The sequence below is a fragment of the Muscardinus avellanarius genome (genome assembly GCF_963383645.1).
Source record: "Muscardinus avellanarius genome assembly, chromosome: 1".
Lineage (NCBI taxonomy): Eukaryota > Metazoa > Chordata > Mammalia > Rodentia > Gliridae > Muscardinus > Muscardinus avellanarius.
Genome location: NC_137786.1, coordinates 59381866 through 59408495, shown reverse-complemented (window position 1 = coordinate 59408495; position 26630 = coordinate 59381866). Strand labels below are relative to the sequence as shown.

The window sequence follows — 26630 nt, the reverse complement described above, 5'->3', positions numbered from 1 at the left end:
TAACTGGCACACATCTACACTGGTTGGCTTGGCGGCTTCGTGATTTTAAGCAGCCTCTCTGTTCTCCCTTCAGCTTTGCCCACCAGCTCCTCATTTGAGACTGTTGAGAGGAATGAGGGCCAAGGGACTCTTCAACCTCTCTCTGACCTGCCCTCCCACTCTGCTACCCACAGTCAGGGGTCAGCTACGTATGTGCACCCAGCACTGAGAAAGTCACTTGCCGTGTGCTGAAAGCAGTCCTAAGAGCTCACATTTAGGTCCGTCACCCAATGAATTTGGCTACTTGGGGCTGCTCTATCCAGTTCATCTGAAATCACAATATGCTAGACATTGTGATCAGCAGTTTACATAGGTTTATCTTCTTAATCCTCTTATTAATTTACAGATATGTCATATGAAGTGAGTATCCCTTTTGCCCTCATTTTAAAGATTAGGATCTTGAGTCAGTTTCCTTATAATTAGGAACAAGTTTTGTCTAATGCCAAATCTTGTATTTTAACTACTTTTCCATCACCAAAGACATTTGGCCCCCAGGATGGTGCTGTTGAAAACATTGTGGACCCCTAAGAGGTGGAACCTACTGGGAGGTTCTCAAGTCATTTGGGGTTTGCCCACAGAAGGGATTGTGGTGCATACCTGTAATCCTAGCACTTGAGAAGCTGAGACAGTGGAATCACAGGTTTGAGGACAGCCATAGCGATGTAGTGAGACTCTCAGAAACCTAGTGAGGCCCTGTTCAAAACAAAAAAATAGAAAGCCTGGGGGTATAGCTCAAAGGTAAAATGCCCCTGGATTCAATTCCTAGTACTACAAAAAGAGGGGGATTGCGGGGCTGGTAGTATAGCTCAGTGGTAGAATACATGCTTAGTATGCGGAAGACCCTGGGTTTTCTCCCCAGAATGAGAAAAAATGTGGGATGAGGGTTTGTGGGACCCAGGCCTAGCTCTGTCTCTCTGCTTCCTGGCTCACTATGAGAGCAGTTTGCTCCCCCTCCCCTCCCATCATCTGCCATCACCACAGGCCAAACCAGTGAGGCTACCCCATCTTGGACTTCCAGAGCCATGAGCCAAAATAAACCTTCCTTTACTTCATTAGCAGCCTGTGTCAGGTGTTTCAGGACAGTGGCAGAGGCTGACTAACACACCTAGCCTTAGGACACAAATAAACGATGCCAGACATAATGCCATCATGTGCTTAATCAAATTAGACTTACCGTGATAACAGCACTGCATGTATGTGTGTGTACAGGTATTTCTACTCTGCTTAGTTTCAAAAGGATTAAAAGCTGTCAAAATACTTGCCTCATTTTCATTTGATATTCAGTTACCCAGTGATGAAGACGGTATTCCCTCTATTTTACAAATGGCAACACTGATTCTCACGATAAATGAGTCAGCCAAGTCGGCGAGTGAGTCAGGGCCAGGTTCTGATGGAACACGGAGCAGCTGTGTCAGGATGTCCTGATACAGGTGCCGAATGGTTTCCACACTCAAGGTGGAGCCAGTGCTCCCTCGTGTTATTTTGCTGCTTTGGCCTCTCTCCTTGTGCCCCCCAGAGAACCTCAAATAACTGTGATTTGGTTCCGTTCTTATGATATACAGGTCCTTCAATACACGTACCTTAAAGTACTTAACACAGGACACGTCCCTAGCTAATAAAAGGTGAAACCTTGCATGAAAATGGTGGTCACCCTTTCTGCTCTAGAAAGTTAGAGAAGGAGGGACTAGCTTCATCTTAGATATATCTAAAGAAAGCAAAAAAAGATTAACTGAGAAAAGGAAAGAACAAATGGATCCACTTTTCTCCTGAGCTGATTTTTAAAAACTTTGTCTCAAGGTGTTTTGAAACAGTTGATGCTATATAAATGAAGGCTTGCATAGAATTACTTCCAAAATAGCCTCCCCTGCTTTAGATGCCCCCAAAATACCTGCTTTTTTATAGCCTCATGGCAGGTAAGAATTACATGTATTTATTTGTCATTTAGTGCCCACCATATATAACATCTTGATTCACAGTAAGTTGATAAAGATGAAATGCAGAAGAGAGCAGCTCTGCACTCATCAAATGCCCCATTTGGTTGTAATAATAATTTCATGTTGATAGAGAAGAACTCTTCTCTCTCTGGTTTAACATTCAGCTTCCCAATGTTATTCTGTGTGTCAAAAATGAAAAAGACCAAGAGCTCCCCTGCTTTTTTGCCTAAGATCACTGAGGGGAGACAGTGCCCTTCCAGTGGGTCTGTGTTCACTGTATCAGCTGTGTATGCGGGGACTGCGTACCCATGTGACCACGCTTGAAGTTCCTTTCAGTGTGCACTCATGAAGGGCGAGCTCCACCCCTTCCTGCTCCGTGTAATTGTCCAGTATGTGAGCTAATGAGGTTTGGGAAACTAGAGAATCAAAGGTATTTTCATAGCTCATTCCTCACTTCCCTCCCACTGAGCACACCACAGTCTGACATAATCAGAGAGCCAGCCTTCTTTAGGATGCAGAAGATGCCTTCCTGTGTCTGTGGCTCACAATGACAAACAATAGATGCTTCTACGATGATATTTTGCCTCCCTAGTGTTCAAACTTCTTCAGCGAGGCCTGTCTGGAATCTATTTGACTATTGCCACCAAAGCCTTTTTTAAAAAAATGAAATAAAAGAGGTGGGGTGGGGGTGGGACGAGGAAGGAAAGACTGTATTTTTGCCAAGAGTTCTCTCTGTCTTCCCTATGACTCATACTTAGAAAAGCAGAGGGACTTTGGAAAGCTGCCTGCAGTCACATTGAGACAACTCTCCTGGCACTTTCGGACATTGTTTTAATTTTCTCAAGCAATAAAAGATGTTTTTCAAATTGTTCATTCCCCCTTTTGGGGCCAGCCTAAAAGCTTTTATTTTGCTGAAGCATGGTGTTTTTATGGAAGATTTGCCAGCTAGAACAGATGAACTCAGACCTTTGTATTTGGCTTCTTACTAAAGAGCCAGCTCTTGATATTCAAATATTGTAACCGTTTTTTTTATGATTGTTATAATACTAAAAGGAATTGTCTCTGGCACTTAACCTTCCTACATGAGGTTTACATTTGATCATTCATAACATTTTTCTTCTCATGTTGTTTGTATAATTTGAAATAGCTTTTTTTAAAGTTTGGGTTTGGTATAGATGCCAGCTTGAGTTAAATAGAGGGGCTGCCTACTAAATGTAGTTATCCCAATTTTTACCATTTGGCAGTACAAGAAGAAAGAGGGTTAGGTCACTACCAGTTGTCTTTCTGTCACTATAGCAGATATGTGAGTTGATCAGCAGTGAAGTGTTCATTTAAATAGATTTACTAATAAGAATCAATTGTTGAAATTTTTATTTTCCACAAAACTTAATCTTCAATTAAAATGTACTTGAGGAGCAGGACATGGTGGTACATGCCTGTAATCCCAATACTTGGGAGACTAAAACAGAAGGATCACAGATTTGAGGCCAAACTCAGCAATTTAATGAGACTATTTCAAATTTTAAAAAAATAATAAAATGGGACTGGGGTTGTAGTTCAGAGGTACAGTACCCTTGGGTTCAATCCCTAGTATACACACACACACACACACACACACACACACACACACACACACGTACTAGAGAGCCAGGAGAAGTGGCTTATACCTGTAATCCTTGCTACCAGGCAGCAGATGCAGGAGGATCACAAGTTCAAGGCCAAACTCAGCAACTTTGTGAGAACCTGTCTCAAAATAAATAAAAAGGGCTAAGGCTATAGCTCAGGTAAAGCACCCCTGGGTTCAATTCCCGGTAACACTCACACATACAAACACAGGTGTACTTGAGGGACCTTGAATTTAGCTTTCATGATTATATCATTTCATCTTGAAATTTTAGATGCAAGCTTACAGGATCTACCGTTCCTATAATAATCTCTATTGCCTCCCCATCATGGATATTTAGCATGAATGTTCACATGGTAGGAAAAGGAGATTAATGGAATGGGATAGAATCAGCTGGGGACTGAATAATAGCTTATTTATCTTTGAGTTGTTAAATTCACTTATTTATATCATTGCAATTTTTCTGGTTTAATGGAAATTTTTAAATGGCAAATGTTTTAATGAATGGAGGTTTTTGTTGTTGTTGTTTTGTTTTTTGTACTGAGAATTGAATCCAATAGTGTTCTACCTCTGAATCTGAGCTACTTACCCAGTCCTATTTTATTTTTTATTTGGAAATAGGGTCTTACTAAGTTTTGAGAGCCTCACTACGTTTCTGAGGCTGGTCACAAACCTGCAATAATCCTCCTGTCTCAGCCTGGTAGGATTATTATTCTTTAGAGTCATTAAATTTAAGTGCTGGAAGCAGTTTCGAGGGTCTGGTCTAGCCTGGTGTTCAGACGTACTTTGGCTCATATCGTGTTCTCATACACAGTGTAATTCAGCCACAGTGAATGGCCATGGTACAAGGAGCTTTGCATCTTCACCCTTACCAGACCCATGCATTGATATTAACTGGCTGCTCCCTCTAGACATTTGAGTTAATCATCTAGATAATCCCTACTTCTACTTCTTCATTTTACAGTTTTAAGAACTGAAACCCTAAAGTACTGAGTGACTTTCTAAAATTGAACAGTAGTTCAAGGTAATTCCAGAATTGTCTCATGACCTGAGTATTTTTTTTTTTTTCTGGATTCTGCTTCTAATGTAAAAGAGCTGTTAATTTTTTTCCCCACTAAGTCAGAAACCACTGTAGAACTGCAGAGATTCTTTTTAAAGATGTCTTACAAGTAAAAGAATTGAGAGGTAATGGTGCAGTAATAAAGAGTAATGGTCAAAGGTAGCTCTTGTTGCTAACTGCTACCGTTGGATAAACCATTTCATCTTAATGGGCATCACAGTTCCTCATCCATTAAAGTAAGAGAATTAAACTAAATAATTGCACATCTTGGTAAATAGTAAGTTTTCAATAAATAGTTCAGTGAACAGTGGGTAATAAAGGTTCCTGCTAGCACTAAATGACTCTTAATTCTATATAAATGTTTTTCTCCCCTCTATCCCCAACTCACTCCTCCCAGATCACTTTCAGAATCTCTTCCAGTGTTAAAAAGCCGAAGACTTTTTGCTTGAGACCTTGTAAGGGGAATTTTTTGAAGCCTTAACTCTGTCCTTGTCTAGTTAGCAGAATCCATGTGTCATCCTCTGTGCTGTGAGACAGCAGGAGAAGGCAGTGAGGAGGAGGTAGCGCTCCACAGTGGCCACGCTGCCATCGTCCTTAATCTCCTCGTCCCTTGTACAAAAATGGCAGCATTTCTTCCTGGCTTAACTTCTCACTTAAAACCTGGAAGCAGATTACTGATTCAGATATAAATAATACTCATGAATTTCAACATACATTATTGACATATGTAAATCTTAGTGTTGCCAAATCATCAAGCGCCTACAGTTAGAGGACACAGTTAGAGGCGTACAGTTAGAGGCCTACAGTTAGAGGATCACGTGTCCCTCACTTTTTAAGAGCTGAAAGGCAGCCTGGGGATATAACTTAGTGGAAGAACACTTGCTAGCATGCGTAAGTCCTGGGTTCAATCCTCATCCTTCCCCCTTAACAAAAAAGCTTAAAGACTTTACAGAAATAGAAACTAGCTCTGAAATTTGTGCAACTCAAAATAAGTTCAATGTCCAGTTATACTTTTTCTGTTAACTAAGAATCCTCAGGATTTCAACTTTTTCGTGTATTAGAGAAGCACAGTGTTTAGAATACTGAGATGATTTTCTTTTTTAATGTGATTCTTTACAAATCCAGTTTAGTGCTGAGCTTCTCGTTCCTCAGAAAGGCCCCTAAAGAAATCTATAATCTCACACACAAACACATATAATCTACTCAGCGGTGGCTCCCGCTCTGCTCTGGCCCTGGTGTGCTTCATCTTCTGGGTGAGGCTCTTCCCTCGTTTCTTTTCTGGCAGACCTGATCTTGGCAACTTCACTAAGCCTAGAATATTCCAGAAATACTGGGCTTTATTTCTACCCTATTCTTTTGTTTTCCTTTTTTCTTTCTCATTTCCCCTTCCTCAGAATTACTCAGATGTACTAGTGATTCATTAATATATGTGATTTGCTTGCCTTAGTCATGATCTTACTCATGATTTTATACACCTTTTGTCTGGGGTTTCTAGCCCAAGCTTTGAAAGGAAAGCATCAGGAAATGTTTGCATCTTTGTAAAACTTCTTATTCATGGCCCAAAGGTTTTCTACTCAAAACCAAAAATATTTCCCTTATCTTTGCCCAAACCAAGCCAGTCCCCACAACTTTATGTGCTTATATAAACACGGCTAATTCAAAGATCAATTTTTCTCAACTTCCTGCCATTCCTTGCCAGAATCCCTTTCCTGGTGGCCCACCCGTGGCCCTCTATAGCTGCTTCTTAGCAATGCGGTGTGTATGCAGCTGTGGAGAGGTCAGGGGGTCCCACCGGGGGCTCTGGGTACAAAGACAGCCATTTCTGCGTTCAGGATCATTACAAGGAGGAAACCTCATCCATTTGTAAATACCTTTTCTCCTCCCATTCTCCTCAAAATGCTTCTCCTTGTTTCCCACATTCATGGCCTTTTGAAGGTTATCAGTGTTCCCGGCATCAGACGGGAGCAACCAGCTTCATTCTGTCTGTCTCCTTATATATACACTGAGATGGCGAGAGAAAACATAGGTAATTTTGTCTGTATCAGAAGAGAGCTGTCATCATTAGACTAGGGCTAGAGGAAATTGGTGAAGCAACAGGTAGTGTATAGATCACTGTGCTGGCACAGGCCAGCTACTCGGTAAATACTCATTTCAAACCTCCTGGATTGATCATGGTTCACAGATAGCTTCAGCTACTTAGTGAGGCCCTCCACAACTTAGTGAGACCTTGTTTCAAGTTAAACACTAAAAAATAGGGCTGAGGGTGTAGCCTGGAAGTAGAAGGCCCCTGGGTTCCATCCCCAATACTGAAGGGGGGGGGGAACCTCCTGAATCAAGAGAGGCAAGAGAGGTAGTTAGATCTGGCAAGGGGCAGTCAGATAAAAGAGAATGATTGGATGACATGTGTCCCACTTGTGCCTGCTTTCTGTTCCATGGGAGGACATTAAAAATAGTATTTCTAGCCGGGCGTGGTGGAACATGCTTGTAATCCCAGCATTTGGGAGGCTGAGACAGGAGGATCGCGGTTCGCGGCCAGCCTCAGATACTTAGTGAGGCCCTCTGCAACTCAGTGAGACCCTGTTTCAAAATAAAGAATAAAAAATTGTGCAGGGGGTGTGGCTCAGAGGTCAAATGCCCCTGGGTTCCACCCTCAGACTCGCACCTCTAACCCTATTTTTTTATACTTTATTTTGAAATGGGATATCACTAAGTTGCAAAAGGCCTCACTAAGTAGCTGAGGCTAGCCACGAACCACGATCCTCCTGTCTCAGCCTCTCAAATGCTGGGATTGCAAGCGTGCGCCACCACGCCCGGCTTCAGTGGCCTTGATTTTAAGGCCTACGTCTGGCAGATCCAGACTGATATCTAACAAGTCTCTGTATTCTCCGTCTTCATTTCAGAAAATGTGTTATTGTGCTGCATTCATTTAGCACTTCACATTTGCAAAATTCTATGCCTGTGTTTTTCTCTACCAAGAAGCTACTTATCACCCTTTTTAGGATGGCAGATAGGGATAGCAGAAGGTCTAAGGGCTGGATATAGAACTCAAAACTACTTGCAAACTTGGTTTTAATTTTTTCAAATTTATTTTTAGAAATTGGCAAACTATAAACTATAACCCAATGAAGAGACAGAAACTGTGGCTCTTCCTTTCTTAAAATTAATAACTCTGGGTTTATAAAGGGACCCACGCTGGTGATCTGTATAAGAAGTACTTAAATTGACTGGCAAACCTTGAGGCGTTTGACTACAAAGGGGACACTAGGGAGTTGTTAGGGTGATGGTGCTTCTTTATTCCAGACTGAGTATTGAACCCAAGCTCAGAGATACCTCTGAACTACACTCCCATCCTTTTTTTTTTAAACAGGGTCTCACTAAGTTGCTGAGGCTGGCCTCCAACCTGCGATCCTCCTATTTCAGTTTCCTGAGTATTGGAACTGCAGGCTTACACCACCACACCCCACTGGGCGTTTGTCTTCTGTCTTGATTGTGATACATAGAACTATGAACTCAACAGCATGAATGTGATTGTATGTTATGTTTATGTCTCTAAGCCTAACGTTTTAAAGAAAGGTATAAGCCGGGCGTGGTGACAAACACTTGTAATCCCAGCGTTTGGGAGGCTGAGACAAGAGGATCGCTGTTCGCAGGCAGCCTTGGCTACTTAGTGAGGCCCTCTGCAACACAGTGAGACCCTGCTTCAAAATAGAGAATAAATAATAGGGCTGGAGGTGTAGCTTGGAAGTAAAATACCCCTTGGTTCCATCCCCAGTACCGCAAAAAATTAAAAAATAAGGGTGTGTGTGTGTGTGTGTGTGTGTGTGTGTGTGTGTGTGTGTGTTATTGGGAATTGAACTCAGGGGCCTTCTTGTTTGTGTGTGTGTGTGTGTGTGTGTGTGTGTGTGTGTGTGTGTTTGTTTGTTTGTTTGTTATTTTTGCAGTACTCGGGATGGAACCCAGGACCATTCTACATCTGGGCTACCACCCCCAGCCCTATTTTTTATTCTTTATTTTGAAACAGGGTCTCACTGAGTTGCAAAGGGCCTCACTAAGTAACTGAGGTTGGCTGTGAACCACGATCCTCCTGTCTCAGCTTTCCAAGTGCTGGGATTATAAGCGTGGGCCACCACACCTGGCTATATATATTTTTTTTTTTAAACAAAGTCTCGCCAAGTTGCTGATGCCTTGATCCTCCTGTCTCAGCCTCCCAAGTACTGGGATTACAAGAGCATACCACCACACCTGGCTTAAAAAGATGTATTTTTCTACATTGGGAGGTAAATAGCAAATTCAATGAAAATATTTAAGCCCAAATTGATTGATCTTTGGTTGCAGTAAGGTGCCTGGTATTTGGTACATTTATTTAGCACAGGCTCAGTTAATATAAAATTAACTGAAGTTCTTTAACAGTAAAAATCAGGGATTTCAAGTAGCAATGTGGTCTTAATCTATAATAATGATATTTTTATTTGTGGTGGTTGAAATCAAATAGCAATTGTTAATTGTGAAACTAACAATTCTAAAAACTGACTTTCCAGCAGGATTTTTAAAAAGTCAGTGAGAAAGTGAGTAGCGGGGATCGATTCCAATGCTGGTTACACACACAGCGCCCTGCTCTTTGGTTCAAAGACGTGCTCAGCCCTTTCGATGACTGCAAGACTGGCTTCACTGATAAGATTCCCAATTCGCACTAAAGGCTTCAGAGCAAGCTCATTTCCTTCTCGCACCCTTTCTTTCCTCTCTTTACCCTGAGTCCTCTCCCTTCTCCATCTTCACCCAGCTCCGTGGCTGAGGTTCCCATCTGGAAAGCCTGTTGCCACAGAATACAGAACTCGCTAGGGAAGAGGGAGGGCAGCGTGTGTGTGGTTAAGCTTGGTGGCTGTCATCACCAGGTCAGCGGTGTGGAAAGCCTGCTCATTAGTGTGGAAGAGCCAGTGTTGCAGGCCCTGCGCTTGTACTGGCAGCCTGCTCAGCCTGGAGCATTTTTATTGTGATCCTAAAAGCTGATGAGCATTGCCACTTTCACCATTCAGCAGTAACGAAACCTTGATTCAAATCTCATGGATGAACAGTAATATCCTACTTTAAAAAAAAAAAAATGAAACAATGAATTTAGTTGCAAATTAGAAATCCCGACTGACATTCACACACTGTCAAATGCCTTCTGTATGATCACAGCAAGTTCCTGGTGTTTATTTTTTCACTCTTAGTCATTTTTTAAATTACCTCTCTCCCCTCCTAGCGAGTCTTTAAGGTGTCCAGGACTTTTACCCTGGTGTTCATATTTTAGACAGGTTCTGCGCTCCTGCCTTCCTCCTGGTAGCATCAGTCTTAAATAAGCAGCAGTGCAGGTCAGTGCCCTGACATGTGAGTACAGCCTGATTTTGGAGGAGAGGAAGTCCCTGGGTTGGCCATGACATGGACTCCCTCGTCAAGTTCTGTCTTCACCTGGGAGCAGCAGCTTTCAGAACTGAGCTAGAGCTAGAGACTGCGGTTCTTCCTTCTGTCCTTGTGCATCTCCTTCCTCCAGGAAATATGTGGGTCCTGAGAATCGCTGTACGTTTACTCACATTTCATAAACCTCGTGAACACATTGTTGGGGCTGTTAGGGTTGTGTTTGTTTATCGTTTCCACACACGCACAGTTTGCCTATCTTGGCAGCCTCCTGGCTTGGGCAGTAATAGCACTTCTGTTGAGGTGGGCAAACAGCTGATGACACGGGGCGCGGAGGGTCCCCACAGCGGTCGTCTGTGACTGCCAGGCAGCTGGTTGGAGCAGGCGAGAACAAAAGCCATTCTGTCTACAGGCAGCTTGGAGATCCGCGTCCTTGTGTTCTCTTTGCCTTTCCCCTGGCTGAAAGGGGAGTGAGTACTCAGCAAGCAGGGCGCAGACTCATCCAGGCCAAGTCCGTCCAAGAGCCTCACCTGCCGCTCATGGTACCACTGGGCGTTCTGAGGGCCCACGTCGTGCTCTGGCCTGCTTAGGGAGTTTTCTCATGCTCCATCCAAGATTGGACTCCCCTTGGCCCAGGGTTTTGACTGATTTTCTACACATAAATTGCATTCTGATTTCTCTTTTTAACACTGATGGGGACTTAAAAAAGATATTACTTGCTGCCTGGCTGGGAAGTGCATGAATTCCACTTGGGTCAGCATGTTTCATAGTGTATATATGCCTTCCACTCTTATTTCTAAATTGATGTCATGTTGACACTTAGTTGAAAGCCCCCTAGACATTTGTTGTCTGTCCGGAGGTTAGGTCTTGGTGAGCAGAGGTCATGCCATGTAGCCATGCCTGAGCTGTGCCGGGCAGGGAGTAGTGGGCTTACTAAAGACCTCCGTGAATCTCCTGACAAACTGCTCAAAGGGCTGCTGTGCAGAGATGTTTATATTAGATGTGTGACATCTTGAGTAACTTTCCCTTCAAGTTTCTAATAAATGGTGAGAGAAAGACTTTTGAGAAGAAAGACTTTTCTGTTCTTCCATGCGTTGAATTTCACCTTAGAAAGGCTTTAAAGTTTTTTAATTGACCTTTAAAGGTCAATAGCTAGGTTCTCAGTGTCAACCTTTGTTATTCAAAGTCTAAAAGTGGTCTGTTAATCATGAAGAAGAGGTGTTGGGTTGAATATAGTCATGAGTATGATTTAAAGTCCAACCAACAAAAAGGTTTGCTGGAGATATCCTAAGGCAGAAGATTGTGTTTAAAATGAGGTTTGGGTTTAAAGTAATCTTGGGTAAAGGAAATAATGGGCATTTAAAAAAATTATTCTATTTGTTTTAAAATTTTAAAATGGACTATGCTTGCCAGGCGTGCACACTAGTAATCCCCACGCTTGGGAGGCGGAGACAGGAGGATCGCTCAGGTTTGAAGCCAGCCACACTAGCTTAAGAGACCCTGTTTCCAAATATATATATATATATATATATATATATATATATATATATATATATACACATATATATATGTATGTATGTATGTATGTATGTATGTATGTATGTATGTATATTAGGTCTGGGAGTGTAGCCCGGAGTTAGAAGGGCTTCCAGGAACCCCAGTACCACAAAAAAAAAAAGGACTATGCTTAACAACCAGTGAAACCTTTAGCATCTGGCAGCCCCTTGATCCTTAGCCCTTATCTCCACCATGTATTATTGTCAAATATGCGTACGTCCTTTTTGTAATGAGGCTGCAAATGCCCTGTGCAAGGCATTTGCCATTTTTTATATGTATCAAGGGTGTTAGCAAAACCATCAGTGCCTAATAGCATTTAATACATTTCTTGATTGAAGTTCTTTTTTGTTTGCTAAAAAATAACAATTATATCAGGCACTAAGGATCATAGAGCCAGCCATGTTTGTCTCCTTACCTGGGGACTTTACTTATAGTGAGCCAGCATGGCCATCATTGAGGCCATATACCTTTTGTTTCACTTGATATTTTTGTTTTCAAAATAAAAGTTGGTAGCCAGGCGTGGTGGCGCACGCTTGTAATCCCCGCGCTTGGGAGGCTGAGACAAGAGGATCGCACAGGTTCGAAGCCAGCCTCAGCTACTTAGTGAGGCTCTCAGCAACTTAATGAGACCCTGTTTCCAAATAAAGTATAAAATAGGTCTGGGAGTATATTCCAGAAGTAGAAAAGCCCCTGGATTCCACCCTCAGAACCACAAAAAAAAAAAAAGAAAGAAAGAAAGAAAAAAGTTGGTAACCACCTGTAATTCTAGTACTTGTAAGGCTGAGACAGGAGGATTGCCAGTTTGAAGCCACCCTCAGCATCCTAGCAAGAATCTGTTTCAAACTAAAAAAAGGGCTGAGGATATAGTTCAAAGGTAAAATTCCCCTAGATTCAATTCTTTCTTTTTTTTTTTTTTTTTTTTTTTTTTTGGAAACAGGGTCTCTTAAGCCAGCTGAGGCTGGCTTCAAACCTGCGTAATCCTTCTGTCTCAGTCTCCCAAGCCTGGGGATTATGTGCGCCACCACACCTGGCTAGATTCAATTCTTAATACAGAAAATTTATACTTTTAAGTTGGCTGGGGATATAACTTATTGGTAGAGCATTTGCCTAGCATGCACAGGCCCAGAATTCCAACCCTAGAACCATAATGAAAAAGTAAAAGTAACTTTGTGTCTGTGTGTGTTGTACTGGGGATGGAACCCAGAGGCATTCTAACTCTGAGCTATACCCTCAGCTCCATTTTCTTTAGTTTGAAACAGGGTCTCCTAAGTTACTGCACACTGCCCTTAAAACTGCAATCCTCCTGTCTCAGCCTCCCATGCACTGAAATGGCAGGTGTATGCCACCTCACCTGGCTTAAAAATCACTTTTAATTGGCTGTTACACTTTAAATCTCAGATTTTTCAAAGTAACAAGGAGAGGGGCCCAAGTAGCTCACCCATTGATTTAAAAATATAAGAGCAAACATGAAGTCCTGAAAGGTATATTGTGTTTCATTTCTATATAGAGGCTCTCATCAGATCTCATATCTAGAATATCTGCACAGTACCTTTCTCCCAGTCATCCTGAACTTTGATACATTTTTATCTTTCTGGGGTTTTGTTTTGTTTTGTTTTGTTTTTTGCAGCATTGGAGATTGAACACCAGGGGCATTCTACCTCTGAACACACCTCCAGCCCTATTTTTTGTTCTTTACTTTGAAACAGGGTCTCACTAAGTTGTGGCAGGCTTCACTAAGTAGCTGAGGCTGGCCTCAAATCTGCAGTCCTCCTGTCTCAGCCTCCCAAGTACAGGGATTACAAGCATGTACCACCACGCCCAGCATCTTTCTGATTTTAAAAGGGCTAATTCTATACAAAACTAGAATGAAAGAGACATTTCCAGCCAAACTTAAGATTTAAAATATAAAAAAGTGAGGAGGGCTAGGTGACCCTAAATCTATAAAGCATCTTCATCTATTATTTTTACCGGGGAACAAATAGCTAGCCTAAATTAGATACTGTTTCTCACTTCCTCACCTTTCTGCAGGCTCTTCCTTGGCATCTCTTCAGAAGGAAAGTATCCCAATGGCAGATGGCAGGAAATAGCAGGTGGCATATTGAATAAGCAGCCTCTAAAAATGCTAGTTTTAGCTTATGTTCTCAATTATTTAGCTCAAATTCTTTATCTTTTTATTTAAAAAAAAATAGTTCAAGCTGGGCATGGTAGCCTACACCTGTAATATCAGCAGGTCAGGAGGCTGAGTCAGGAAGATCCCAAATTCAAAGCAAGACCCTGTCTCCAAAAAAAATTCTTTTTTAAGGGTTGGGAATATACCTCAGTGGTACAAAGCACCCCCGAGTTTAATACCCAGTACCCAAAAGAGATTGGTCTACTTTCTGAGTGGTTAAAGAAAATGGGCTGGCTATGGTGGTGCAAGCCCATAATTGCAGCACGTGGGAGGCTGAGACAGAAAGATCAGGTTCAAGGCCAGCCTCATCAACTTAGCAAGACCCTGTGTCAAAAGAACAAGTACAAAGGGTTGGGGTGTGCCTCAGAGGTAGAACACACTGAGTTCAACCCACATGACCAAAGAAAAGGTGGAAGACAAGAGGAGAAAAGGTAGGACTTGGCTGACATGATAAGACAGAGGAGGACCCATCTTAATAAAAACATAGAAAGAGGGACTACAGAGCCCTGTCACCACAGCCCCGTCCACTCCAGCTTCACTCTTTGTCCTGGGCCTTGAGGAGCGGGGAGCAGCAGCCTCGGCCCCAGGCATTCGTGGTGTGGATTTGAGTCAAGCGCAGCATCAGAATTCCTCTGTGGGATGGTGTTGCTGCTTATACCTCATCTTGGGCTGCTGCGGACTTTTAGAGCCGCGGGAGGGCTAGAAAGCTATGGAGAAGGCAGTGGACTGTGCTTCCTGGAAGGTGTGAATGTGAAATTTTGTTCAACCTTTATATTTTCTTCTTTTTTTTTTTTATTACTTTTGGTTTAATGAAAGCTGTTCTAATCTCTCCTAAACACCACAAGACATAATAATATTACTCAAAAATGATTTCCCTCTAGAGTTCTATGTTTTATTTTAAACTTACAAAACATCAACTGTAGCCTCACAGCTCTCTTCTAATGAAATGAATATTTACATAATTCCACAGTTAGTATTTTCTGCCAAATCCGTTTTCACAAATCTCATGTTAAAGCAAGATGTTGAAGTGGGGGCAATAAATTAGGAATACAGATTTTAAATTTTTCTTATTTATTATTTTGCCTTCCTTTTCCGTCTTTAGTCTGATAGTTAATGAGTTTCAACCTCAAGTTTTTATCATCTGTTGACTTTTATGAGTCAACTCATTGACTACACTGAGTAAATAACAGGAGGACTGGTTGTTGTGGTGTGGACATTTCAAAGATAAGGCCAGTTTTCTTTTTTGTTTTTGGGCTTTATTTAGATTTCGACACAGTCCCAACTGCTGGTACCTACGAGAATGGACTATCCACGCCTGGATTAGGCAGTGTCTAAAATATGGTGCACAAGACAAGGCCTTATATACCCTTGTAAATAAGGTGAGTAGTTTCCGGGCATGCTTCTGGGGTTTAGATAAAGTACTACTTGTACCTATGACAGTACAGTAAAGAATAACACCAGAAATCACTTTTCAAACCTATTTGCCCTCAGATAGCTTTTTCAGAATTGGCTGAGTATAAATTAATCAACAAATTAAAAATAAAAAGTCCCGTTGATGCTCCTTTTCCAAGGGGGTTGGCTCAGAAAAGAGGTGAGAAAGCAAGAGGTAGTCCAAGTAGGAGGATTCTCGGGGTGGTCACTTGTTCTTGGTGCCTAAGCCTTGAGTTTCTTGCCTGGTTTCCTTTGATAAAGTGTTATGGGGGAAATGATCTCATTTCTGCCACTCCTAAAGTCTTTAGTGGACAGCCCACCATACTAGGAATGAGAAGACCCAGGCTATACCTACTCACCCTATACCAGTTGCCCAGAGCCCCAGGCAAATAATTTTTCCCTTCTAGGTCTTAGTTTTTTCTAATTTGAGTGGGTTGTACTAAATCAGTGAGTAATTTCCAATGCTGCCTACCTATTCGTGTCACCAAAGAATCTTTTTTAAAATTATCGGTGCCTAGCTCTACCCCAAAGATTCTAATTTAATTGATCTTTCTAAGGCCCAGGCATTGGTATGTTGTTGTTTCTTAATGGTTTTGTTTGTTTGATCTATTTTTATTTTTATTTTTTTATTGGTACATTATATTCATACATCATATTGGGGTAAAAAACTGATGTGGACATACATGTACACATCACCCATTTAGCCCCTTGTTTGATCTATTTCTAGATAAGTTTTAGGTTCACAGCAAAATTGAGCAGAAAGTACAGAAATTTCCCACATATTCCATCCATAGCCTCCCCTATGATTAATGTTCTACTACACAGAGTGGCACATCTATTAAAATTAAACCTTACATTGACAGACATATCCTTATCTCTCAGAGCCCATAGCTTACTTTAGGGTTCATTCTTGATGTTGTACATTTTATGGGTGTGGATGAATGTTTAATGATATGTATCCATCAATATAGCATCATATCAGAAAGTTTGCCCTAAAATGTCCACTGTGCTCTGCCTCATCAGTCTTCATAAATATTTTTAAGTTCCCAGTTGATTTTAATTTATAGTGAGAGTCATGGACCAGTTAATTTCTAAGGCCCTTTCCAGCTTTAACTAAAGATTTACCATCCTAAGATATTTTGGTTTTGCCAAATTATTATTTCTCTCTTTGGGGTTAGTGCTGATTTGGATGAGTGCTTTGAGAAACACAGACTGGCTGTGAGCTGCAGCCTTCAAAGCATGGCTCCGAAACACTGATCCAGTCAGCATACCTGAGGCAACCCAGTCCTGCCTGCCTGTCCTCCAGTTACATCTGTCCTGACTCACAAGTAGGCCTTAGGGCTGTCTCCCAGGGGGACATGTACCAGAAAAAAATTCCCCTGGTGTTTCTGGATGTTTGTGAGGAAAAATAGAGCAGTGTGGGAAATGGTGGTTAATACTATTGACATAAGAGCTTAAAATAAATATTCAACCACAGTGTAGATCATTGTCAAACCCAAGCACGCTTGGAAAGCACATGCAAAGGTCACTCAGACTTAAGGCTTCTGTGCGCAGTGCCAGAGATCCTGATTCTCTGGGTTTGACACTTAGGATCCGTGCTGTTAAAGTACTCCTAGAAAATTCTGAGGCAAGTGCTAAAACATCCATATTTAATACTAGAATTTTATTTTTTTTTAAGTTTCTGTCCGAATTCTCAAATACTCAGCTGCTTATAAACACGACATCCTAAGAGGCTGGTTAGTTCAAATAGGTACTGGCATATTTTCTCAGATCTTTAAAAGCCAGGCCAAGGACCAGGGGCATAATTCGAGCTGTCTGGAGAGTCCATTTCTGCAACATTTTCATACCTTATAAAAAGAATCACTGAACCAGTTGGTGGAGGAGTAGTTTGATTCTTTTTTATTTTGTGTTGTTTTTAGTTGTGGCACGGTGTTAGAATTGAGCTATTTCACATATCAATTCTCCTTACATCAGACACCCACTCATAACTTTCTCACGCTGTCCAGCAGTTCCAGTTTCTAAACCTCATGAGTCACAGCTTCTGTGTGACTGTCACAGATGCAGCAAAATGATAATCACATAGTTTAAAGCTAATGGTGGCAAGTTTTACCTGAATAATACACAGGCATATTTTAGATTCCTTTTTTTTTTCATATTACAGGTTCAATATGGGATTTTTCCAGATAACTTTACATTCAATTTACTGATAGATTCTTTCATAAAAAAAGAAAATTATAAAGGTAAGAAACCAAACCATTTAAGTATTTATTATAGGGTTTTCAACACTCAGAAGAAAGTATGTAAGTACAGTCACTTTCCTTTTTTAAATTTCTTAATGACCTCTTCTCTCTCCCTTTCCCTCTCCCTCTCCCTCTCCCTCTCCCTCTGCCTCTCTTTCTTTCTTAACTTGGTACTAGGGATTGAACTTTTTTTCTTTCTTAACTTGGTACTAGGGATTGAACCCAGGGATGTTCTACCTCTGCGCTACACCCCCAGCCTTTTTTTTTTTTTTTTTTTTTTTTTTTTTTTTTTGTTAACAGGATGTCACACAAAGTTACTTTGCACTGGCCTCAAGCCTATGATTCCCCTTGATTCCCCTTTCTCAGCCTTAGAGTCCTGGGGTTACAGGTGTGCGCACCACACTGAGCTACCTATGACATCACTTCACATCACTCTTTAATCAGAAAAGTGTTCATGAAGGTTATTATTACTTATAAAAACATAAAAACATAATATAAAAGCATATAATACTTAATGCTTTTTATTGCCTTTAGAATAGAAAATCTCAAAGAACATAAGAGATTATAGAGGAAATGTTAATTATAAAGGTCATACTAATTTCACTAAGCTGATTGAAATGCAGAACACAAATAAAGTAAATTTGATTTAGTTTTCATTTGTAATTTCAGATTCTGTAATGAACAGTTGGCAGATCTTAGATATTTTTTTAGACCAGATTTTTAGCCTCATGTTCTTCTAAAATATTATTGGTTTATTTAAATCTCTTCCAGCTCCCTATTTTGCTGGGTTTACTGTATGACTTTCTTATCTGCCTATCTATCTCAGTTTCCCCATTTGCAAAAAGAATATACAGAAAATCCTGTCTGTGGCCTCCTTCAGAACCAGAGCAAGTTATGCAAACCGGCTGGCTAGGAGCAGCTACAAATCATGCCAAATAGCTCGTCTAATTATGAGTATGTGCTTGTGATATGTTAGACATTAGGTTTTAAACCAGTATTAATGCTCTCTAACAACAGATGACTAAGGGAAGGAGACTGTGTATTTGCCTTTCTTAGCTTCCATCTATGTCATATAATCTCAAGGGAGTTAAGAATCCTCAGGGCATGCTCTATGACCAACGTGCATGTGAAAACAAATGTCTGTGTTGCATGCTATACTCTGGGGCTTACAACTGATGGTGAGCATTTTCCTTTCCCTTCTTTTAAGTCTCTTGAGACTGAGCCTTATTGTTCCTTTCAAAATAACTACTTTTCTGTCTTTGAAATAATACCTGGGATTTGGCGTTTGTCCTCCTCAGCCTCAACAGTGAAAAGGCACCAGCGCTGGGGCTGGGGGCAGGTGGCCCAGCCTCCGAGCCTTGTCCTCAGAGTGACCTTGAAACAGATGCACTTGCTTTCTGTATGCCTTAGCTCTTCTAGCTGATGGACTTGATGCCTTGAGTTTGCTTCACCATTAATAAGGCATTTCACATGCATTATCTTGTTGGGTTGTCCTAAAGTCTTTGGACGTAAGTAGGGCTAATAGCACTTGATGGTTATGAAATGATAGTGGGAGCCAAGAGAGATGAAGTGGCTTATTTTATGTTCTGGAGTACATTGATACATTAGCACCTCATTTAGCACAGCACAGCATGTACAATAGAAGCTAAAGGCTTGGGAAAGACCCGGAAGACCTAATTCACAGAAGAACTAGGATCACAGCTCACATTTTTTACTTCTAATTCTGCTAATTTTTCTACCATTCCCCATTTTTTAAAAGTGTTCACAGTGAACAAGTGTGATGATGCTGCCTGGGACTAATTTCTTCTCACTTTCATCTTCTTTCCAGATGCTTTATCTGTGGTTTTTGAGGTCATGATGCAAGAAGCCTTTGAAGTACCTTCCACCCAGCTTCTCTCCCTCTATGTTTTATACCACTGCCTGGCAAAGAAGACAGACCTCAGCGTAAGTGATCTGCCCTGAAGCAGTACTGAGAGTTTTAGGAAAGAGCAAGTGGTGGCTACTTGGTTAGAGGAGACTTGCTTTCAAAATCTGGATAGAGGTGTCCCATGTACAGCTCTGTGGCCACACACAACAGAAATGCGTGTTCATTCTGCACATCTTAGTTACTGGCTTATAACAAAGTTGAACTGGATGTTCTTCCGCTTGAAAAGAATTTCAAATCAAAATTCTTGTGAATGTTTGTTTTATTTTGAGGGTATTTTGTTATTACTGTTAGAGTAGCAATAAACAATGACAAAATGCCCTAATTTAACAGCTGAGATCAAAGGTGGGCATGCTGGATAGACTTTCGGGAAGATGGCAACCGAGAAAAGCGGGGCTTAAGAGCCCTGCTAACAACCAATCTCCATTACCACAAAATCAGCGCCTTTAATAGCCAGAAAACACCATCACCAGAGAAACAAAAAAATCACCAGGCTCCAGAGAGGAGGGGGACTCAGAACAGAGCTCAGAGCCACAGAGGAGACACGCCAGCCTCATGGCCGAGGACGCAGCAGCAGCGCCTTACTGCCAGCGGCAGCGGCGAATCACCAGACGGCACCAGACCAACGCACTCAACAGCCCACCAGGCTCCAGAGAGGAGCGGCGGACAGCGAGCCGAGGAACTCAGAGCGGAGCTCAAAACCAGAAAAGAAATATGCCAGCCTCACGGCCGAGAGTGTGGCAGCAGCGCCATATTGCCGCCGGCAGCAGCAGCAGCAAATTCACCGAGTCCACAACAGCTCCATCTGCGCACTCAACAACAGTGAGTCAAATTGTGGCCCCAGAGGAGAAATCCCAGTACTGTACTCCCAGGGACTTGACCCAGTGGGGGAGTGTCAGTGGCAGAGATATCACACCATAGGAGAATGCCCAACCGGGATCTCCCCATAGTCTAAAGCAGCCTTTATCGACTCCCTGGGTCTGAGACTCTGTGATACAACCCAGTAACGGAGTAGTGGGGTCCGAGATACCACAGACTCAAGATCCAGAACACCTTAAGTGAAGTCATAGTGACCCAAGGGAAGAACCCAGAGAAGGCACAAACTTCCGAAATCATGGGAAAGAGGAATAACAATGGAGCAATGAATGCCCACAACCCCACAACATCAGAACCTGATAAAACAGAAAATCAGAGATTTCTAGAAGATCAAATCAGGAAAATAACTGTAGAAATAATAGAGGTGTTTAGAAAAGAATTCAGAAAGAGCCAAAAAAGATAAAGGATGCAATTAATGAAGTAAAGGACTCAATTCAAAGTACAAACAACCGATTAGACCACATGGAGAATAGAATCTCGCTCTTAGAAGATGATCAATCCAAAAATGAACGCATAGTTTCTAATCTAGAAAAAAAAATCCGACAGCAGGAATCTGACATTGAAGAAATATGGGCACATTTTAAGAGAGCTAACCTAAGAATAATTGGAATAGAGGAGGGAAAAGAAGGTGAAAACAAAGGGATCAACAATATCTTCAAGGAAGTAATAGAAAATTTTCCAAACATAGAGCAAGAGGTCGATACACAGATCCAGGAAACTTATAGAACTCCCTTTAGACAGGATCGGAGAAGAGGATCCCCACGCTACATAATTGTCAAAATGACCAATGTGGAAGCCAAGCAGAGAATCTTAAAGGCAACAAAAACAAAGGTCCAAGTGGCATTCAGAGGCAAACCAGTTAGAATCACTCCAGACTTCCCAAACCAAGTCATGAGAGCCAGAAGGGCTTGGAGTAACATATTCCAAACTCTGAAAGAAAACAACTTCCAACCAAAAATTTCCTACCCAGCAAAACTTTCTATCAAATTAGATGGAGAAATAAGAAGCTTCCATGACAAACAGAAACTGAAGGAATTTATGTCTTCAAAACCAGCGCTAGAGAAAATACTCAAAGAGATTAACTACAAAGAAGAAATAGGTAACACACACCAGAACCAGAGAAACAAGATTTTCTATCCAACAAACAACTAAGATTGGTTATCTGTGGAGATTCATTATTTATGTTAGTCTTTTACCTATCTCTAAATTGTATTGTTTGCTTTTATTGTTGCTAATTTTTTGGATTTTTAGTTGGAATATTAATATACCTTCAGATATAGCATTTGGAAATATTTTATCCCATTCTATCAGTAACTTTTAACTCTGTTTACATGTCTTTGGATATACAATTTTTTTCTTTTTTTAAGGGAGTTTGTATACTCTTCTGTAGCCCGTGCCATTGAAATCATATCCAAGAAATCACTGCCAATTTCAATGTTGTGAGGTTTTATGACCCAGATTTTCTTCTAAAAGTTTATAGTCTTAAGATTTATATTTAGGTCTTTTATCTATTTTGAGTTAATATTTGTATATGGGATTAGGTAAGGGTCCAATTTTATTCTTTTTCATGTAATTATTATTTTTCAACAATATTTAATTAAAAGATTATTATTTCCTCCACCAAATGTTCGTGGAAACCTTGTCAAAAATAACTTGACAATATAGGGAAGAATTTATCTCTAGGCTTTTATTTAACTCCAATGGTTTATATATCTGCCTTTATAACAGTACTACACTGTTTCAATTATTGTAGCTTTATATGGCTTGAAATCAGAAAATATATATCTTCTAGCTTTGTTCTTTTTCGAGATCATTTTCGATATCTAGAGTCCATATTCCATATTAGGATAGATTTTTTCCTGAAAAATAAATATATAAATATATGATAGTTTCACCTAAAAAAAATAGAAAAAAAAGTATTCTCTGGTAAGAAAGAAAGCAAAAAGGAAATATTGAAATGTTATCTTTAAGTCATCAAAAGCTTGGTATCAGACAAGTGAAACTGTTATGTGAGATTATCATTTTTAATTTTGGATAAATTGCTATAATACTAGATGTCAACCACTAAGCCAAGCATGGGAAGGAGGGATGGAGAGGGAATGGGGTGGGGATAGGGTGGGGGCTGACTAGGCGATGTGTGCATGTAGGTCTACAAAAGTTTTTTTGTATCCCACTATGATGTATGAATACAGTGCACCAATAAAAAATTAAAAAAAAAAAAAAGGTGGGCATGCTGGACATTGAAAAACACTCTAGCTTAGAAGTGCCAGGGGTGCTAGGGATGGAACCCAGGGCTTCTTGCATGCTAGGCCAGACCTTACCACTAATTTACACGCTCAGCCCTTTTGAAGGTAATAAAACTTGAATGACTACATTTTAACTAGCATTTATTAAACTGAGCTGTGTTCTTATTGTTTTAAGTGGCTTAGTGTCTTTAATCTTCACAATAGCTCGATGAAGACAAATAGACGGGCACAGTGATGTTACAGAATTCAGCCAGTAAGTGTTCAGCTACCTGATAGGAAGCAAGGAGGGCACGCCCCATGGTCTGCCCTTAACCTCGTGTTTAACAACAAAACATCCCTGTTGGGTGGGAACTGAAGGTCATCTAGTTGAGCTCACATTCTAAAGAATTGATGGTATGTTATGCCTTACATGATGAGTGCCACAGCCTGTGAAATAGTCTGTTTTCATTGTCAATTTATTAAAATATATTGAGCACCTATTTATTTCATATAGTCCCAAGTACTAGTTGTACAATGGAAAGCAAACATTAAGTTAGTTGGGAAGGGCTTCCTTTTGGATATATTTTTTGGATTAATATTTGAAGGACGAATGGTAATTAAGTGGCTGAAGAGAAGAAGAAAAAGAGGAAATAACATGCCCCAACACCCAGTGGCAGAAAGAACATGGCAAGCAGAAAGGGGCTGAAGGAAGGAAGCCCAAGTCCCCACAATTGAGAAGACTGATAGGGAGGACACAGATAGGTTTGGAGAGCAAAGGTCACGCGAGGCCATTTTTGCTTCATCCTAAAGTAGTGAGGAGCCATTAAAAAGGCTCGAGTATACAGCATTATCCGATTTGTTTTTAGAAAGGTCCTTCTGGCTGTGATGTGGATAAGAAATCAGGACAAGACAAGGGTAGCTATGATCAGACTAGTTTTGAGGCTCCTTTGTAGTTCTGAGCAACAGGTAACGGTGGCCTAGCAACCAGAGGGAGGTGGAGTTAGCATCCACAGGTCGTATTTGAGAGGTAAGTAACCAGGTGAAGAACTAGATGGAGAGGCAGGGGAAGGGTGGGTCACGCATCTCCTCAGTCCCTACTCATCCAAACACAGTGGGTACTAAGAGTTTGCAAAGGGAAGTCTGGAAAGGGCCAGTTTTTATAGGAAAAATCATTAATTTTTAATCCTAAGCATGTTGCAGCTTAAAATACTTTTGAGATAATTAAGAGATTCCATAAAGGAAATTGGAGACTCAATGGAAAGATGTGATTTGGAGATACAGTTTGGGCAACGTTGTTTGCATCCATCAAATTATTGTACTGTGCCCAATAAATAATTTCCACAAAAACTTTGGGTGGAAATTAAAATAAAGAAAATTAGGGATGCATTGTACTACCAAATTCATGGGAAGAGAGTAGTCTATATGTTAGCCTGCTTCTGAGAGGGTGGGGTAAGATGAAGAATTTAAAAAGCTAATTGAAGCCAGGCACGGTGGTGCACAGCTATAACCCCTGCTGCTTGGGAGGCTGAAGGAACAGAATCCAAGTTCGAGCCAGCCTGGGCAATTTAGTGAAATAAAAAAAGAGAAGCTTAGTGGTAGGGACGCCCTGAGTTCAATCCCCAGCATCAAAAGAGGGAAAAAAGGTTCGCTGAATTTAGTGACATGGGGGCACTAAATTATAACTTTTGTAAATATGGCATTTTGGAGTAAGAAGCCAAATTAGAATGCATTAAGGAATGGTTTTGAAGTGTGGAAAGGAGACAAGGGAGCATGGGCAACCCTTTTGAGGTGTCTAGCTGTGACGGGGAGCTGAGACAGGGTGCAAGGGGAAGTGAGGGGTACTCTATTGCCTCGGTGCACTGCGGGGGGGGGGGGGGCAAACATCCTTCGAAATGCATGGGCCTAGAAGTAGTTTGAGAATATTTGCACACACAAATACAAATTAGTGATTCGGTGTATTTGCACATACATAATGAGATATTTGGGGCATGGGTCCCAAGTTTTTTTTAAAAAAAAAAAAAACGTCAGTTATGTTTCATATCCACCTTAGGGGCATGAGCCGAGGGAATTTTGTATGATATTTTTAATAATTTTATGCATGAAACAAGATTTCTTGGTGTGGAATTTTCCACTTGTGTTTTCATGTTGGTGCTCAAAAACTAGGACTTCAGGGCTTTTGGGGTTTGGGGATTAGGAATGCTCAGCCCGTATCACCACTCAGTCACCATCTCACCCGTCTCATTATTCACTGGCGCACTTTTCAAACAGCGCACATGGGGAAAGCGAGCTTCCCAGATTAGAGTGGTTTGCTTTTAAATGGCCTGGTTCCTTAATTGCCAGCTCTTTTTCTTGTCTGTGCCACAGAAGGACCCAAGAAGGTTTTATTTTTCTCCCAAGATATCTGCTGCTTTCACAGGTATAGGGGAAAACCTCAAGAACTAGCCTCATGTTGAACAAAGCTGTTGATAATTTAGAGGTTTCAGCGCGTAAGGAACACCCGGGCTGCATCGCTCCTGCCTGGTGGGGGTTGCCGCCTGCAGACCTGTTCATTCTCTGCTTCCTCCCTGCCTCCAAGTGCAGAGACCTGTGTGGGGAACCGGGCCTTTGTTTGCTGTGCTTCATCGTCAGAGCAAGGGCTGCAGCCCGGGCCAGTGTGTACTGAGGGCAGGAAGGCCACGGCTCCTGCTGTCTGGGGAGTTGCCATGGCTGTCCTCTGGGCGCCGGTTTTCAGGGAGCCCCCGGGCCCTGCTGTTACTAGTGTATGGCAGACTGAGTGATGCTTGTGGTTCCCCCTGTTTTTTCCCCTGTGTCTCAAAAGGCTCCAATTTTATTGAAGTGTAATTTTACACCCTGGGTTGAAAGAAACAATCACTAAGTGTTTCTGATTGCCTAATTTGTTTTTAAGAGGCACAGATCTATCTAAAAGCAACTTAATAGTGGTTTTTATTTTAACTTTGTGAAGGAGAAAGCTTATCGTGGCTGAATTGTTTACAATTCAAAAGCTCACTCCATCATGCCGTAGCGGTGCGAGTGAGCATGTGACGCGGCCTGTGTGATCCTCCTGGGCTGTCTTCAGTCGGTGTGGGTCTGGAGTATGCTCTTTATATTTTCTTTTGTTTTGCTTTTCTGATTGTAAAAGGAACTCTTACTTTTTACCAAGAATTGGAAAGTAATGAAAAGTACAAAGAGAAAAATCAAAATTACCCAATATTTTGTTCCCCAGAAATCTGTTAACATACAGGGTATTTCTTTGCTGTATATTTTTTAAACATAAATTACCTTTACTGACAAAATTGTGAATATAAGTTATACATAGCTCTGTCATGTTGAAATGTTTATTTAATGCTTTAGCATCTTCTTTTTTCCCATTGTTACTAAAAATCACATTTGTGGCTAAAGTATTCATTGCTTAGATGGACTGTAATCTGGTATATTCTGTTGCAGTGGGAAGAGGAGAGGAACTTCGGTGCATCCCTGTTAATTGCAGGCCTAAAACAAAAAAACTCAGTAGGCTTGAGTTCCCAGCTGTACGGCTATGCACTTCTTGGTAAGCTAAGTGATCCTGTATATGCTGTTCTCCATGGAGCCACAGGGCGCATTCTTCTCTTTCATAATGAAATCATAACTGGATTTAAACTTAAGCGTGAAATTCCACTTACAACCTTAATTTTTTCGGCATAAAAATAGACCTTGATGACGGTTTTACAGTTATGACAGGTTCTTAAAATCTGTCACTATCTGACAAGTCAGAACCAGTTCTGGTGGCTGAAATCCACATGAGGAAGGGCAGGGGAAGGGCGGTGCTGGCATTTTGTAGGAGGAGCCAGCCACTGGCACTTCTCCTAGTACTAACGGAGATCTTCCTGTCTCTTTAGACCTCAAATCCAGGCTTTATTTCCAGGTGGGGCTTTGTTACCTTGTTGTTTTCAGATGAGAGAAAAGACACTCGGCACAACTGTGGCACTTTGGAAGCAGAGAGCAGCCGTGGCTGCGGCGCAGTGTCCACGCCTAGGCGCGCTTTTGGTGCCTCGCGATTTAATTGACAATCCAACGGGTCAGGATTGTGGAATCTGGGCAGACAGCATTCAACCTGAGTGTGCGTTAAATGTGGCCTGATTTACAGAGATTTATTAATTGCGTGTTTTCACTATTCTTC

The 26630-nt window shown here is 41.3% G+C and overlaps 1 protein-coding gene across 1 annotated transcript in view; it reads left to right on the top strand.

The window, feature by feature from the left end:
- The window catches only part of MRPS27 (mitochondrial ribosomal protein S27), a gene marked incomplete at its 3' end in the record, with an annotated part of 97961 nt that overhangs the window by 63560 nt on the left and 7771 nt on the right, over positions 1–26630 (top strand). The window contains exons 5-8 of the mRNA XM_080704405.1: positions 15043–15157; positions 17371–17449; positions 19278–19393; positions 25919–26021. Of these exons, the coding sequence (XP_080560531.1) occupies positions 15043–15157; positions 17371–17449; positions 19278–19393; positions 25919–26021 (413 nt within the window). The remainder of the gene's footprint in view (positions 1–15042; positions 15158–17370; positions 17450–19277; positions 19394–25918; positions 26022–26630) is intronic.